The 18,769-nt window shown below is 28.0% G+C and overlaps 1 protein-coding gene across 13 annotated transcripts in view; it reads left to right on the top strand.

The window, feature by feature from the left end:
* The window catches only part of LOC142324190 (uncharacterized), a 444,097-nt gene that overhangs the window by 305,779 nt on the left and 119,549 nt on the right, over positions 1-18,769 (top strand). For 12 of the 13 annotated variants that reach the window (XM_075364941.1, XM_075364940.1, XM_075364943.1 and 9 more), the window contains exons 10-11: positions 12,165-12,881; positions 17,891-17,989. In XM_075364941.1, the coding sequence (XP_075221056.1) occupies positions 12,165-12,881; positions 17,891-17,989 (816 nt within the window). The remainder of the gene's footprint in view (positions 1-12,164; positions 12,882-17,890; positions 17,990-18,769) is intronic. The other variant, XM_075364939.1, reaches the window with a different exon arrangement.

Below are 18,769 nucleotides of genomic sequence, written 5' to 3'. Positions count from 1 at the left end.
TAACCGAGTACCTTCTGGATAAAAGACAGAATTATTGTTATTTTACCATGGAGGTTGGCAGTATATGTCAATTGTGAAGTATTTTTATGTTTTTTTTATTTTTTATTTTTGAGTCTATAGTTGATTAAATTTTATTAAGAATAGATTTTAACTGTTTTTATAACTATTTTTTATATTCAGAAGGTATTCTTTGTTTAGTTTTGCATTAAAATAAAATAAAAAAACAAACAAGAATATCATTTATTATTTAAATATTCCTTGGTATAATTTCTGGAAAGAATCAGACATATTTTTTTCATAATTTCATCCACTTATTATTAAAAAAAAAGTTGGTGCAACTAGATATAAGGAATTTAGTAAATTTTGTGTTAATTATCTGCCTGAAATTTGGTTTGATTCTTACCAATGGTGCAGTCGGTTTAATCATCAGCTATTACAAAAAGCCTAAGGAAGAATGTCGCATTGTACTCGCTACTTGTGGAGAAATTAAATTTCATATATAATAAACTCTTCCTGGTTACTTATATATGCATAATTCTTTGGTGTTACCTATACCAAAGCTTAAAAAGCTTATATGGTATAATAAAAAAAAAAAGAGTAAAAGATTTTTAAAAAATTAGAAACACGTTAAGATCGCTTACCATTTACTTATAATCTTTTTCTATAATACTTATTATTATGGACATTAATTCAAAAGTTAGTTAAGCTTTTAAGTGAGAATATCAGTCAGAATATCCTTTAGTTATTGTTGGTGGGGGGGGGGGGGATTGTGGCGACCGGAATGTCACTAGATGGGTTCTTCCCCTACGGGGTTTAGATGTTGGTTTAGACTAATTCAGATGTTCCATAGAAGCACATTGTTAATTTTTTAATTTATTTCTACTAATCTATTACAGACATTTTCATTGTGGAACTTGAATTTTCATTGCAGAATTTTCACTGTACAACTCTACTTCATTCTTTTCTATTATTAACAAATTCGTTTTTAAATAATGTTTTGTAAAAAGTGATAAGGGATTGCTTTCATTTTATTTGTTTTCTGATGAGATAATTTTCATGATCATTTTAAAAGTTGCTGATTTTTCTCATTTCCAACTTGATTATCAGGCGATGATGATCTCAACTTCTGACTATTCATCCTTAAAGAACTAATTACAAATACCTGCTTGCTTATATTTATATCCTTTAATAATAAGGGAGAATAACTACACTTAAAATTGATGAGTTAATCAAATGATTATCAAAGATACTATTTATTCTTTTTATTATAAACATTTTTTTGCATATAATTAGATAGTCCTTGTAATGTAAAAAAAAATAAGATTCTATTAAATTAATTTTGTGTGTGTGCTCGCACGCGAAAACATGTGCATTTCATCTGAAACACTGAAAAATTGCTTAATTATAATGGGAATTTAAAAATCAAAAACTTTTAATGTATTAGCTTTTATTGGTAATTCTGTTGACTCATAGCTTAACCATAAAACTAGTAGGGTAGTACTCACTTCTCAAGGTTCAAAGTTTGAATTGTAGTTAAGTATGATATTTTTCATACGGTACAATTTTCCTTTACATATTTTATCAAGTAGATTAGAATCAGAAATACCTCTTGACTATAAAAATAAATCTCACCAAATCCCAGACATAGCTAATAACAGAAAAACTTCAGAAAAATGAGTGCAAAAAACTTCTAATCAGTAAATATATGAATTAATACAGTGAGCAAAACATATTCTTAAAACATCTTTTTTTTAGTTGCTAGTTAACTACAGTAGTTGTTAAAAATAGATTTTAATTTTGGAGCATTAAATGAATTTTTTGTGGTGTTAATGATGTTTGGTGATATTTTTGGTGTGTTACAGACGTCAGAGGATATACATTTGTAATCTTGATGGTAGCTTTATTTTAATCTGTGTTTAAATAGTATTATGTATACTATTAAATATTATAATGATAAGTTCTAAAACATAGGAATAACATTTTTCTTTCGCTTTTTTAATTGACTCATCTAATTACTTTACTCGTTCAGCTTGAATCATTTAATAATTCATCAAAATCATTTATTAACATTTATGTCAATGTTCCATAATTATTGTAGAAAACAAATGCTTTACTTTTAATTAAATCAGTGAATTATCTTTCAAATTCTTTTAAATATATTTCTTTAGGAGTAAATCCACTCCTAAGTATCTTAAATTATTTTTTACCGATGATATATAATTATTTTGTATAAATGTATTAGAACATTTTTATAAACATTTTGATGTGTATGAAGAAGGTAATATTAAAATAGAACTTTCCAAATAACATAAATTCCATTTATAAATTTTGTTAATCATTTTTATAAATCTTTTAATTCTATAAAGTTCTTACAATTAAGTTGCATGAAAAAAAATTATTTGTTTTTCAGCCTAAAATTGTACTCACCTGTATACATTCAATTAAAATAAACAAATCATAACTTATGTACTGTTAATGTTCTTGGCAACACAACCTAATAACAAAAAAAAAACATATTACTTTTAGCGTTTCCTATTTTTAAATAAAAATAAAAATTGCAATTCATGGTTTAATTGTAGTATCTAAGCCTTCTTTAATCTCTAAAGTTCTGGCAATCTTGACTGCTCCTATCATGCTGTGTCTTAAGTTATATTCTTGTGCATAACGTATAAAGATAGGAGTTAAATAAGTAATCTAATTAAAGTTGTGTTAAAATGGAGAATTTAGTTTAAAACTAAATTAAATAACATGTTTAAAAGATTTTTCTTTTTTCTTTTATTTTTTTAATAAACAATAAATTTATAAAAATAATAGTGACCACTGTTGTTAAGAAAAACTATGCTTCTTCATTTCATCTTCCACGATTTTAATAAATAATGAACTTGAAGTCAAGGGCTGTGTATATTTGAAAAAAAAAAAATTTTATTCGTTTCTCTTACATTTATGTAATTTACTGTAATATCCTCTTCTCCAGATTTGGATTGCTTTATGCCATCTTATCTAAATCTGTGAATTGTTTCTAATGTCCAATATGTTTGATATCTACTCATTTCAGTATTCTTAATTTTTCTGATGGATATTTTTTGTTTACTATGAGCGTAATGAATTCTTCATATCACCTATTGAAACTTTTATATATAACTTGGATAACTGTATGCAAAGATTTTTCTCACATTTCCATTTATTATAAACATTATTTGGCTTTGCATTGCAGATTTAAAGTAGCACACAGAATATGCAGATGATAATGCGGCTGAAATTAACAAGCTTTGTAAATTCTTGAAATCAGTTGTACTTGGCTTGAATTTTAATACATTTTAATCATCGATCGACATTGATGGGAACTATTTTTCACTTCTACCTCAAAGTAGATGTAATGTACATACATATAACTGTGTTCAGTGTTTATATATATATTTATTTATGTGTATCTGAATATATATAAATATTTATGTATGTGTGTAAGTGAATATATATCGGTTTTGTTTTTCTTGTTTTCAATTTTTTTACTTGTTTTTATTTATTTTTTCTGATTGATGGATCATCCACTTCGGTTTACTTTTTCTTTGTGGTAGTATCTTTACAAACTTGAATTATGTTTGTGTTTATTCTATGTTTGCGTATAAAGAATTTGATATGTTTTTCAATATGTGTATTTCATTTCCTTTTTCTGAAAATGTGCATTGTGTTGTAGTTTATCTGTACTATGTCATTTTATTGCTCATGATTTTTGAACAGTTATGACTGACCCAATTGTTAACCTCTATAAAATGAAAGAAAAAATGAATTAAAAAAATAAACATTTTTATAAATTTGACATTATTTTCACCTAAACAAGATAGCCGACAATTTTTTATATTTAATTTTTATGTATAAATAAAAGTCAAATTAGAAAATAGGCATACATTATTTTCTTTGTAATATTGAAAATAAGTAAATCAATCTTTTATAAATTGAAGGATTGATTAAAAGAGATTGACCCCCCCCCCCCAAAAAAAAGAGAATTATATTTTTTAAAGGTGGGGAGAAAATCTTAAGAAAATTTTTTTTTTTAAATGTTCATATATATAGGGTAAGCTTAATAAATTTGCTGCAGTAAAGTTTTCTTTAAATCTAACATCCTCTTCAATAAGAAAAAGAAAATTTTCAAATACTTTTCTGCATTTTAAGTCTGAGTTCATTTCTAGTCTTTAAGACTATAAGTTTAAAAACTGTATATATTTTTGATCCTCTGTACGTGAAGTATACATTTCCAAAAGAGCAAAAGAAAAAAAATTATATTTTAATTTTAAGAGGTGGTGATTGATTTCTTGAAAATAAATAGTCAGTACACATTTTAGGAAACAAATTTGCTTTAATTTGTTTAAGTTTTCTCTAAAATACCTCTGAAGAAAATCTAAATTGTTTTTCTTTTTTTTAGATATCCCAAACCCTTAAGAATTTATAAAAAAATAATATGATCAATTAATATATGCAAATATTTGAGCCAAATTTGAAAAAAAAAAATTAGTTCGGTCAATTCTGAGAAATAAGGCAAAAGCATTGCGACGCAGATACGTACGTACGGAGTGGGCGAAAATCCCTTTACGCTGTAATAAATTCAGCTTAATCGGCCCCTACTACTGACAATTCTCACAGCTGCTGGAAAAAGTGGGAAGGATAAGCCGTAGTGGGTATCGTCCCGTGGATTCATTCATGGTGGCATGACCTTAGCCGTAGTCGAGTGTGTAACGATGCAGGATACGAGTGTGTTCTCTTGAAGAGCGTTTGTTAGCTTGTGTGTGCGTTTTGGGAAATCGTCACCATCACGGCAAACATTACTGACTACGTAGAAGAAGACTTTTGCAACGGGAAGTGTTGTTGATACGCCATGCAGTGGGAGGCCAACACTCGAGCTGGAGACGTGTGCTGCTGTGAAGGCATCATTCAACACTCACCGATGAAATCAACTCTCAAACGTTCGGCAGCGTTAGGAATTCAAGATCGACAATGAGAGATCATATGCGGAAGGACTTGAAAATTAAATCTTTTCGTTCAGCTACAGTTGATGAGTCGAGTGACAGTGACCTTGATCGACGGGTTTATACATTTTATTTATTACTTGAACGCTTTCTGAGAGCAAACGATAAAAAGAACGCATGTTCTCAGACGAGTGTGCGATTTATCAAAGCTCTCGTAACCGAAATATTTTTCTGGGCGAAAGACATTCCTCACTTTTTTGAGGAAATCGAACACCATCCGCCTCATGTTATGATTTGGGCCGGGATGACAGCTGAACACCTACTTGGTGCTTATTTTTCGATAGCGCAGTTAATCAACACAGTTATTCGAGAACGATCGACGAGTGGTTGCTTCCAGAATTAACGGTAAAAGGGATAGCTGACATTATTACGTTTCAGCAAGACGGTGCTCCAGCTCATTTTGCTTTGAATGTCCGCAGACGCCTCGATGAAATTTTCCCGAATAAACCGGACATGGGTCAGAAGAATTACCGGCTCTATTGCCTTGGCCAGTAAGAAGCCCTGATCTCACCGCACTCGGCACTATGGGGTTTTGTAAAAGAAGGCTTGCGAAAACGCAGGTACGAGCAGCTCCAAGATGCTGTTCGGTCAGTATTTAAAATTATCATCCCTGATATGCTATTGCAGATGAACAACTGGACATAGAGACGCACACAGCTATGCTTTGACATGATAGAACCCACACAGACGTTTTAGATTCATAATAAGCCGCACCTATTCTAATAATTTCATAACTAGCGTAAAGAGACTTCCTGCCCGCTCCTTACATACATACATAATCGAATAGATATGTTTATTTGGTCTAGATGAACTAGCTGGCTCACCGGGCTGGTCTAGTGGTTAACTTGTCATCGCAAATCAGTCGATTTCGAAGTTGAGAGTTCTAAGGTTCAAATCCTAGTAAAGACAGTTACTTTTATTCCTTGTAAGACAGTTGCAGTTGAATACTAGATCGTGGATACCGGTATTCTTTGGTGGTTGGATTTCAATCAATCACACGTCTCAGGAAGGGTCGACCTGAGACTGTACAAAACTACACTTCATACTTTGCCCTTCCTAAATTCATACATTTCATCCTCTGGAGTAATACTTTATGGTGGTTTTGGAGGCTAAACAGAAAAAGAGAGAGAGATGAACTAATTGGACCTGAAAACATAAAGATTTACAAAAATCCGGATACCCTATATTGACATGATTCATACTTTGCCCTTTAATAATTATAGTTATATTCACCAGGAAAGTAAAATACAAAATGAAAAGTAATAGAATACATGCAGGAACTTAAATGCAGCATCTGAGATGTCTTCTCAATATCTTGTAAATTATTATATGATTTAAATATCTCCAGTAAATCATTTTTATTTCTGGAGATGATTGCCCAGTTACCCTAGACCACTTATACTAGATTCTAGTTTGTATTATTTAAAAAATTATTTTTCATTAAAATTATAATAATTATTTTTAGTAAAAGATTTTATAATATTTAGAATTATAAATTTTATTAGCTTGAATTAAAATTCCTTAAAGTTGTGTTGATTTGAACCGAACAATTTTTTTCAGAATTTATGTGCTACACTTACAATTATAATTTAATTTTTAAAAATAATGATTAATTTTTAAAATTTGATGTTACATTGATACTTACATCGGATTTTATACCAACTAATATGGAAGTAGCTCTTGTTGAAGTTAATATCAATTAGTAGCTGGACCCTAAAAACTAAGCATAACAATGGTATGATTGCTCAAGCATAGTTAAAAGTAATATATGCTTGATTTGATTTTAACTAAATATTAATTTTAAGGAATTTTTTGTGAGTTCTTGTACATATTCATGCTTTCACATGTATATAAATATTATTCACTTTATTATATTTATTTATGTATTTTAATATTTGTATCGGTAGTTGTATCTATGTTTATGAATAATATTTTTTTTTTCTATAATATTTGTGATTAAAAAGTTCAAAGTAGTTGCTTTTTATATAAAATGTGTAGAGTTCCATCATTAACACCCACTGTTTTGGCAAATGTTAAACTTCCTCTCATATACAAATATGTTTGTTGGCTGGAGTCCAGAATAAATTTATAGAAATACAACGTTAGTAAGTAATCGTATGTAGGTTAAAATTATTTTTAAATTAAATTCTATTATATACATGTTTTAATAATATTAATACAAATTTACATCATTATGTGACTATTTTTATTATGTATGAAACTATTATGATAATCATTAACTATTTTTTTAACTATTATTTTAATTGTATTTATTACACCCACTTTATTATAATTATAAATATTGAATGTTTATTGGCGATTCTGAATGTTTTTTTTAGAATTGCTAAGTCATGATTTTGTGGTCATGTGCTATAAATGATCATTGTTTAGCTCCCCGTAGAATTACGTTTAATTTGAATATTATTTTATTTAATTCAATTGCTTATATGCATTTTATTAGTTGATGTTTCTACATTGTGTTTATATTTTGTTATGTATAGCTATTGTATAAAAATTTTTGTAACTACGTTGAAATTTTAACATAATTTTTTTTTAGAAATTTTTTGTAGCATTTTATATTTAAATTAAAGAAAAACGAAATGAGTTTTTTCAAGTGAATATATTTTTGTGAATTTTGTGAAATTGCTGTTTTCTATCTGTTTTGTAAATATGGTTTAAGTGGAATTTAATCTGAGTTTTTTTCACTGTTAGTGAATTAATTTCTAAGCTGGTATTATATAATTCATATAATTATTATAATTCAGAATTAACACAATAATTCTGAATTATCTAATTTAGGATAACTATTTTTATTCCGTTTTATTTTTTAAATAATTTGAAAAAATGTAAAAAAGATAAGATTAGAATAATCGCTTTATATAATTTTTAAATTTTCTTAAAATTACTCCTGTGATTTACCAAGATGTCAATTGGACTATATATTTAAATATGATTACTAATATGGTTTAGTTAAAGTTTGGTCGGGTAGTTCCTTCTTAACTCAGTTAATTAAGTAACCGACTCTTGCGTTGAAAATATCAGGTTCATTTCTCGGTTTGGATTAAAATTCTTTTCATCAATCAAAATTTATCTGCGCACGTGTAAAATGTGCGCAGCTAATTTTATTAGCTGCAACAATTCACAATCGTTGGTATGAAAAGATGAATGTAATTTAAAGGTTTTCTCTGTAGATGTCATTACTAGGCTTTGCATACTCAAAAAACCAATATCAGTTAAATTAATTATTTAAAGAATGTTTTACTTTTGGTTTAGACAGTGCCGTGACGAGGGTATAAAGCGCCTGTGGCAAGTGTCTTAACTTGCGCCTCCCCGTAACCCAATAATGACAAAAATATTAAAAATGTTAATTTAACAAGTTAAATTTTATTAAATGCAATATATTAAATACTATTAACCTCATAAAAATGAGTTTCCTGTATATACAGTAATGTATTTATCAAGGTATTTGTACGAATAAATAATCTATAACCTAAATAAGAACAACTTTTATTCGTATTCAATAACAAAATTTAAAAAAAATACAAAACATAGGTATATGTTAAAATAATATAATAAAAACATAAAACAATTCAGCATATTTTATAATTTTTCTCGCTTTTTCATTTCCAAACACATCTATTATATCGTCATAATTTAATATTTTGGCAACATCTTTTTCAGTTGATATTATAAACGTGTTTGGTAATCGCTCTAGAAGAACGAAGGTACGCTTTTTAAATTTTTAATTTGCTAAACGAACGTTCGAGGGAAGCTGTTGTTATAGGCATTGTGATGAAAATCCTTAATGCTATGTCTAGATTTGGATACGTGTTTTATAATAAGAGTTCGTCATTTTTTTGCAAGATTTGAAAAGCGTCCATATCCCTAAATTTTCAAAAACTTCCACGGCTTGATATTTGAAACTCAATTTCATATACAATTTCTGGCGCATCTAAGTCGCTATTATATTTCAATGCTAGGTCTGTTGCACATTGTTTAAGGTCATCTAGCGGCGTGTCCTTTTAAAAAACTGAAGCTGTTTGCGACCTCTTACAAAGCGGTAAATCTCATTGAGTTGTATCAGAATTATATCTAAAACTTCACACATTTCTTTTTTTGGTAACGCACTTCCATTCATGGGAAACGAATTATCGGTAGCTTTCTCACCACGCATATTTTTTATTTTGCGCCGTCTCTTTTCTGGAATATAAATTTCAATATTTGTTGTTTCGGCTAAACATTTGGCTGAATTGTAAAGCGAATCGAAAAATTCATTTCGGTACTGTTGAATTTAATTTTTTAGAGCATTTATCATTTTCGCAGCATTTTCGACTGTGGTTTATCTTTCTTGTAAAAGAAAATTTACTTTATTTATCTTTCCTAATACTGTATCCCAGAATATTAATAGTGCAACAAATTTAAATTTTGTTAATAATTTTAGCAACATTCGAGCGTTCGTTACAGAGTCTACTGTAACTTGTCTTTGTCGATCACACATTCCATTAAGAAGTTCTATTATTAAAGGCATTTGATTTCGTAAAGCTTTAAGCGCGTCAGCTTTCGCGGACCACCTCGTGTCACTTAAACCTTTAAGACGAGCAGATAATTTTTCCTTTAAAAGATCCCATATACTAGTAGAACTTACAAAAAAGTTAAACAATTTTGAATCTTTTCAAAACATGATTTCATTTGAACAGATGGTTTGTGCAGCATGAACGCCTATTAAATTAAGGCTCTGAACCGTGGATGGAACAAACCTCGCCATATTGTTTAAACGCAATATCCTGGCCTATATACCCTTGTATTTAGCTGCCATATTCGCTCCATTATCATATTATTGTCCTCTTATATTTCTAATATTTAATCCGTCTAATGTTAACTTGTTTTCGATGTCATTCCCAAGTGCTTCGCCAGTTTTTTCATGTGTCACAATAAAGTCTATGAAGGTTTCTTCAATGCTACATTTATTCGTGTCGGGATCAATGTTAACATTGCGCAAAATTTACGTCATCTGTTCTTGGTGAGAAGTGTCAGGTGTACTATCAAATAAACCTTAAAAGTATTTTGGTTTTTGAATATTTTAAATAATATTCTGTCTAACTTTAGAAGCAACTATATTAATTATATCACTTTGTATTATTTTTTTTTTTGTCTTCAGTCATTTGACTGGTTTGATGCAGCTCTCCAAGATTCCCTATCTAGTGCTAGTCGTTTCATTTCAGTATACCCTCTACATCCTACATCCCCAACAATTTGTTTTACATACTCCAAACGTGGCCTGCCTACACAATTTTTCCCTTCTACCTGTCCTTCCAATATTAAAGCGACTATTCCAGGATGCCTTAGTATGTGGCCTATAAGTCTGTTTCTTCTTTTAACTATATTTTTCCAAATGCTACTTTCTTCATCTATTTGCCGCAATACCTCTTCATTTGTCACTTTATCCATCCATCTGATTTTTAACATTCTCCTATAGCACCACATTTCAAAAGCTTCTAATCTTTTCTTCTCAGATACTCCGATTGTCCAAGTTTCACTTCCATATAAAGCGACACTCCAAACATACACTTTCAAAAATCTTTTCCTGACATTTAAATTCATTTTTGATGTAAACAAATTATATTTCTTACTGAAGGCTCGTTTAGCTTGTGCTATTCGGCATTTTATATCGCTCCTGCTTCGTCCATCTTTATGTATTATAGAAGAGAAATAATTAAGTTGATTTTTCTTATGACATTCAATACGTTGTGCAATAATAGGATCGTAATAACTAATTAATTCCATCGTGTTCAGAAATTTTTCACATTCGGGATGACCAATTTTTTCACAAGTTCCTCTCAAAGCGTCATTATTTTTTACGCTGTGCAGAATGGCATCCAAAATAAACTTTAAAATATGCCTCCACTTTCTTTTTCTTTTAAAATTACTTCTTGTAATTGATAGTCTATAAAATCACCTTTCTTAATTTTTGATTGGAAAGTTTTCCATTCGACATAACTTTTTTTGTGATATAATAATTTTCATTTTGTGGTAACATAGGATTTAAATGCTGTCATTCTCGAAATCTCGCAGTGGTCCATACATTCTGATTTTTACCAAAAATAATACCTAGGAAACAGAACAGTGCATCTTTTCGCTTGCAATATATCTACCAATTTCTGAATAGTTGTTATCCGTTTGACATGGTTTTTACAAACCATGTTTTATAAAAATGCCTATTTTTCTCTATCAGGATAAACACTTAAATTACCGTACAACTCTGGTCCACATTGAAAAGGTATTTGTATATTACTATTAGTTAAGTGCCATGTTGTAGGATCATTGAAATCTATTATTTTTCCACTATTATCAGTACTTTCTAAATTAACATCAACCATATAATTATTATCATCATTGCATGTACATTGCTTCTCGATTACCTGGTTTTGATGTTCAATTGTACTTTTCTCTTCTGTTTCAATTTCAAACCAATAAATACAAGTAATTTTCAAAATTTATAATGTTTCATCGTCTCTTGCAGTCATCTTCAACAGCTGGTACTGTTTTTCTTATCATGATGTCTTACAGTCAAGCATTATGAAATTTATAACCACTCAAAAACCTATGCTCTAAATAATTAGACGCAATATAAATCTAACAAATTTTTGAAGATGTTTACGCTTAATTCACATGTCCTGATGTCAGCATGAGTAGCACAGTAGCATCAGTTGCTGAAGATGGCCACAATAGCACCTGAAAATATTATGGTATAAGTTTTGAAAAATTAACAAAATATATTATTAATCTTTTTTGATTTGCGATATAAGCATTTTATTGTTTTAAATATCTTCTATCTCATTGACAACTGTTGAGTATATAAAAGGAGAAAAAAATTTATGGGAAATGAATTTCCCACAATTCAAAAAGTTTGTGAATTATTTGGAAAACAGTGAGGAATATTATGGTGTAGACTGTTATGATCTTTACATTATTTCTATATAAATACATATGTATACATATATTTAATATAGTATATATAATATTTAATATATACATATGTATCTTATATATATATATATATATATATATATATATATATATATATATCATATACATATATTTAAATATACCTTTAAATAAACCTTTTCATTTGTTTGTTTATAGGTGAGTTATCCTCAAGAAATGGTGATGAACCATCTGGAAAGATAACACATACAAAATACGCATATCAGACACCAGATGAAAAAAATAAATCTCATGGTATATCTTCAACTACAACAACAACTACGATTGGGGGGAGAAAAAGTTCAGGTCCAAAAATAACTGAAATCGAAGATAGCGAAGATAGAAGATCATCAGTTATATCAGAAACTTCTTCAAGAAGATATTCTGGTGCTAAGATCATTGAATACGACGAAAGTAATTTGAATAAAATGACTAAAGATCTTGATGAGGTACAAAAGAAATTTTCTACCTCAAGAAGGCTTTCACAAGATTTAGATGATGATACAACACAAAGAGCTACTAACGGCAGTAGTAATTTTGTATCTTCAGCGATAAAAAAATTCTCTAGTTCTAATAAAACTAGTGAAGAAGATGAAAAAATTCAAAGGAAATCGACAGTAAGTAGCGTTAAATTTATTTCTTCAACATCATCCTCTGTTAAAAAATCAAGTGTAAGCAGTAACAGCACTTCTTCTACTCCGGTTACTGAAATTAAAACAAAGACTGTATCTTCTACTACAGCTTCATCTTCTGCTCAGAAACAAAGTCCAAAAGATATTGAAAGTGAAGATGATAAAGCTAGTGATGATAAAAAGAAACCTTTAGTACGTGGCGATTCAGTTAGAGCACTTCAACATAAATTCCAGCAGGCTACAGGTAATTATTATTATTTTCAAATTTATTATTAATTTACCTTAATTTTCTCATAATAAATAAGTGTATTATTTGTAATAATATTTTCCTGGTGATGCTTCCTGCTAAATTTGTGTTAACCTATCATGCATTATTGAGATTGGAACGACCCTTCCGTAACTTATAATAATTAAATTCTTTTGGTTTAATAAAATTGACTCAGATTAAAATAGTTTTGATTTGTTAACAATTAAAAAAATAAAATAATTACTAACATTTTACCATGTCTTTGAATGAGAAAATCCTTTCAAAATTATCCTGAAAATTTTCATCAATCTGTGTCATCCTTATAACAATTGACTTTACTGTTTAAACTCAACATATTGAAACAATATCAACTGTACAGATTTTCTATACAGACAAAAATAAATACAATAAATAAATAGATAAACACAATCCATTCAAACAAAAGGATTATGTATACTTTTAAATCTGACATTAACAAAAATACTCCTAGTAGTTTTAAAACTATCACTAACTTCTGGAGTACCAATCTATTATAGAAGTAATCACAATGGATTCAATAAGGAATTTTTGGATAATTCCTAAACCACTCCCTTAAAAAAAAATAATAAAAATAAAAATAAAAAAAGACATGTGATTTAAATTATAATTTGCTTTAAGTCTAATAATAATTTTACTAAATTATGAATATTGTGAAATACAACTATGTGCATTCTTTACCCTTCAATTGCTGTTCATGTATTTAAACAAAAATTTCTTTGCAAAATCTGCCCACAAATGAAATTCAAGAATATCCCAAACCAAATTTAAAATGTAGTGGAGGTGTTTTGTTTATGTTAGGATGTTTGCACTTGTTTAAGAGTTGCTTAAGTCAGTGGTATGTACCATTACTATTGTCTTATGATTCCAACTTAGTTATTTTAAATGTATCCCCCAGGTATGAATAAGTATATTTTTAGGATGTGGTGAAAAACTGTGTTAAGATTTTGACTGTTTTTCAACTTGAAATTACAGTATTTTATATTTCAACATTAAATGTTTATATACTAAAAAATGGATTGAAATATTGTAATCTAATGTTTTTTTTTTATTTTTAGAATTGACATGAGGGCAAGTTAAAAAGTAAAGTGAAATTTAAAAAAAAATCAATGTATTTATTTGTACTTACATAAATGATACATGCATTTTTTTCAACACAATTCCCTCCTACTTCTATGCACTTATTCCATCTTTTAACAAGCTTTTAAATTCCTTCTTGGAAGAAAGTTTTCGTCTGGTGTGCAGAAAATCTTTTACCATTTCTATGGCCTCTTCATCAGATTGATGAAGAGGCCATAGAAAGATTATGATTTGAGGCCACAGAGTAATGATTCCCTCGCAACTCTTCTTTTAATGAGCCAAAAAGAATAAAATCGCTTGGAGCCAGGTTCGAACTGTATGGAAATGTAAATTTTCAAAAACTGTTGCATTGTAGGTAACAAATTTGCTTCAATAAAGCATAAAACATCTCTGAAGAAAAACAAAATTGGTTTTTTCTTGATGTCCTCTCACACCATTAACAAATCTTGAAGAAAACTGATCAAACCCCTAAATGTAGAAATATTTGAGGCAAATTTGAAGAAACTTTTGTGCAGTCAATCCTGAAATATAAGGCCAAAAGCAGTGCCACACATACATACATACTTATGCACATAAATATATACATATGATTGTTTGGTCTAGATGAACTAGTGAAGGTTAAAACTGAAATGTAAAGATTTGTGAATAAACACCTCCATCTTTGACATGATCATCATACTATCTCCTTTTCAATAGCTATTCTAACTACATTTGTTGGGAAAGTAAAAATATAAACATCAAATAATGTAGTTAAACTTTTATTTTTAGTGTACAGCTGGGGATTAGAACTTTAAATTTAATTTGATTATAATGTTTATGCTATAAATAATTTATATATATATATATGTGTGTGTGTGTGTGTGTGTGTGTGTGTGTGTGTGTAAAACAGGAAGGAATGCTATACATTCCTTTCTATACATTTACTTTACTTCTTGATGTAATTTTAAAGTTGAGTTTTTTTATTTCTGATATTTTTTCTTAATCTTTTTATTAAAAATAATTTTATCTTTTCATATACTTTTTTACAAGATTAAGACTGTTCTAGTATTATACTTGTATAATCAAACACCTTCACCTTAACTTCTTTTGTACATGTAAATCCAAATTTAAAGTAAATGGTTTTAAAATTTATTTGTTGTAAAACTGAGCAATATGTCTTTTTTTAATCTTTTGGAAGTTTATTTATGCATTTTTTAATATACACATTTGGTTATATAAACTTTTATTATACTATTTTTATCTACATTTTGTTCAGTTCAATACAGGCTTGAAACGTCCTTTTTGTTTTCTCTACAATCAGAAACCTCACATTATGTACACTACTCATTATGTAGACTACTGGATGTACATAATGATAACAATTGTGCTATGTAATACATTAATAGTGTTACATAACACTATTGGGTCTATTGCATATTGACTTAGGTATCAAATGTTGAATATGATGTATTACTGTAATGTGTTTTAATAATTTCATCAGTTTCTTAATTAATTTTATTTGTATAAAAAAAAAATTATTTTGTGTCATGTATTTTAAATCTTCTTTTATGTAACATCAGTGATTAATATGAGTACTCTCTATATTAAGTTGTAAATATTTCTTAGCTCAATTCAGAAGTGTTTGATTTTTATGGTATATAAGCCATTTTTATTGGTACTAGTAATTTGAGCTTTTGCAGCAACAAAAATAGAGGGTATTGTTCTAAATGTTATATTTAATTTTGATTATGTCCTACTTTATTCTAGACTTCTCTGACAGTATACAGACAGTACTCCCTATACTCCCTCCATAGTCCTTAAGAATTTATCTAGTTACCGATATAGTATCAGATTACTCACATAACTTTTCTATTTGGTTAAACTTACAGATAGATATTAGGAAAATATTAGGATATCAGGTTATGTTTTAGATGAACTAAAACAAAAAATTATATGTAATTTTTCCCTGTTAATTTTTAATTTTGTTAAAAAGTTATAAAATAAAGTATTCTTCTTTATTTTACATCTTCGAAAAGAATTAGAAATGTTATTTTAAAAATATTTTTCCAGTAATAGAGTTATGTAAATCACTTATTCATGGTAATAAAATTACGTAAATCACATCATAGAGTAGTAGAAAATTTTTACCAGTATTATTTGAAAATGGGGAATTTTATTTAATACTTATAATTATTAAAGAGATTTATTAATGCATTTTTCTCACGTATATTTTATGGAAAATACACCTGTAGATGGTCCTTGTTATATATTGCTATAGAAAAAAGTCATGTCAAAGTTTATTTTAAGGCACAACCGTTATGGTTTAAGTAACCTGACCTGTCACATGTTACTTTGACATTTGTCAAATTACTCATTTGTTAAATTAGTAACTCTATTTCTGAGATGCTATACATGTGTTGTAGCCATACAAAAAGACTGGAATAAATAGTATAAATCAATATATTATTATTTCTGTTAGGAAATAACGATTTACATACACTACCTCTGCTCAATATTGAATTTTATAATATATAAAATATAATATAATATTGATAAATATAATGATTATTTATGGTTTATTATTGTTTGGAAAAGTATAAATACTGTAAGTATACTAGCTGTTTTAATTTTTTTTTAATCCCTGACTAAAAAAAGGTGGTTATGAATTTGGTTCTAAATTTGTATTATACTCATAGAAACTAAGTGATTAGACCTGATTGGTTTGTTTTTTTTTTTGACAGAATTTAATTTCATAGCATTTCTTAGATAATTTATGTTATTTTTGCGTTTTGTCAATTCAAACCATTATCTTTCAATCTGCCATGTTGAGTATATCAAATTATAACACTTCTGCCATTTTTTAAAAGATAGACAGACAACAATTTTGATGGTATTTCATAAATCATGGTTATTTTGTTTACATCTGCCATGTTGATTTCTCTGAAGTTTTATTTTTTGTGTGATCTCAATCATTGGGTTAATAAATTGACCAACATTACACAGATTTAAATTGAGCATGGTTTTCTTGAATAATAGTAATTTTTACCAAAATGTTTCCTAAGTCATTTCAATTTATTTAAATTTTCATTTGGAACTTAAGTCACTGTATTGTACTTTCTTATAAAGTGTTTGACTAGTGTTAATTGGATCAAGTTTTTCTTTATTTTTTTTTTGTTACTTTATATTTTTACTTCTTTTGACTCCTTCCTTGAGCTTAAAGCCTTTAGATTTCATTCCTGTTAGCCTGTTACAAAATGGTATCATTGATTTTTCATGAAGTAAATAACATACGATTTAATATTCTGTAAGTTCTGGAAATTTTATCCCAAAATAAATATTTTGTATATAAATGAGAAGTTTCACATATAATTTCACGGCAACTGGTTGCTGCATTTACAGGTAGTCCATGCCTAATTAAAAAAAAAATTCTAATTTATACCAATGCATAAAAAATATTAAAATTTGAAAAAGTTAAGACCAATTTCCATTTCCTTGATAAAGCTTCCCGAGTGGTTGTTAAAGCAACTGATTTCCTTAATTATATGCTTAGAATTTACAGTTACATTAGACAGTGATCTTATTATCAACATTTTTTACATTGTTAACCGCAAAACAAATGATCCAGGATTCAAATTTTGAGTGGAATGTTCAGAATTAGTGGTTTTCCTTTACTCTGGTTTCTTTGGTTCAACTTCCATTCAGAATTTGAACCCAGGTTTATTTAATTAATTACATTTATTAAAAAAAAAACTTAGTTACAGGTATATGTGAATAATACATTAAATTATTTTTAGTAAAAAATGCATGTTACAGCTAAAAATATTTAATTAATTTTATTTTATTCTTAAAATAATATTTAAAAAAAACACCTGTTAACTTTGGTGGCATGTAAAACCTGGTTATTCTAACAGAGTCTGCTGCTAATCCTTCAACACAACGTGGTTACCCTCCTGCTGGACTTATCCTGAGGACTTCCAGTTTTAAAGGAACTGAAGAAGTATCTCATCCTAGTCAGTATTAATATTCATTGTTATTAATTAATTAATTTAACATCATTTACTAATAATTTCCTTATGCATATTACTTATTTTAATTATTATCAAACCCACTTGAATGTTCAGGTTTGTATTAAGTTAAGATTCATTTGGTAATCAGTAAAGATATTTTTTTTATTTTACTTGTTACAAATTATTTATTTATTTGTTAAATTATGTTTATTTATTGTTAAATTATTTATTTGTTAAGTTATTTATTTTGTTAGTTACAAATTAAGTCTTCTAAAAATTAAAGACTTAAATTTATTTTCAAATTTTTTTTACTGTATGCAAGATATGTTGGGTGGTTTGCAAAAAATTGCATTGAGGAAATTATACTTAGGTATATGGTATTGCTTGATTTAATTAATTTATGTGTATATATATATATATATTTTTTTTTTAAATATTAGACATTATACATCTTGTCTACAATTAATGGAAATTGTTCTTCTAGAAAATCTTTGCTAACTAATCAATCCCTATCAATTGAATATCAGTAACAATGTTGCGATTGTGCCTGCATTGTAATGGTTAGCAAACCTTTTTAATAATAATATGTAATCAAATGATATATTTAATTGGTGATATGTCTGTTTATTTAACATGTTTTTTGTCCAATGTGTTAATAAATTTCACGTTGTTAATTTTTTTGGAGATCTTGATGCTAAAAAGATTTTATAATCACTTTAAGATGGCTTCACATTATCAATAGTGTCATCACTAATAATGTCTATAATAAAGGAGTGACATATT

The sequence above is a fragment of the Lycorma delicatula genome, chromosome 4, assembly GCF_047948215.1.
Source record: "Lycorma delicatula isolate Av1 chromosome 4, ASM4794821v1, whole genome shotgun sequence".
NCBI classification, from domain to species: domain Eukaryota; kingdom Metazoa; phylum Arthropoda; class Insecta; order Hemiptera; family Fulgoridae; genus Lycorma; species Lycorma delicatula.
Note: the sequence above shows the minus strand (reverse complement) of the source record. Positions and strands in the feature narration are given on the sequence as shown.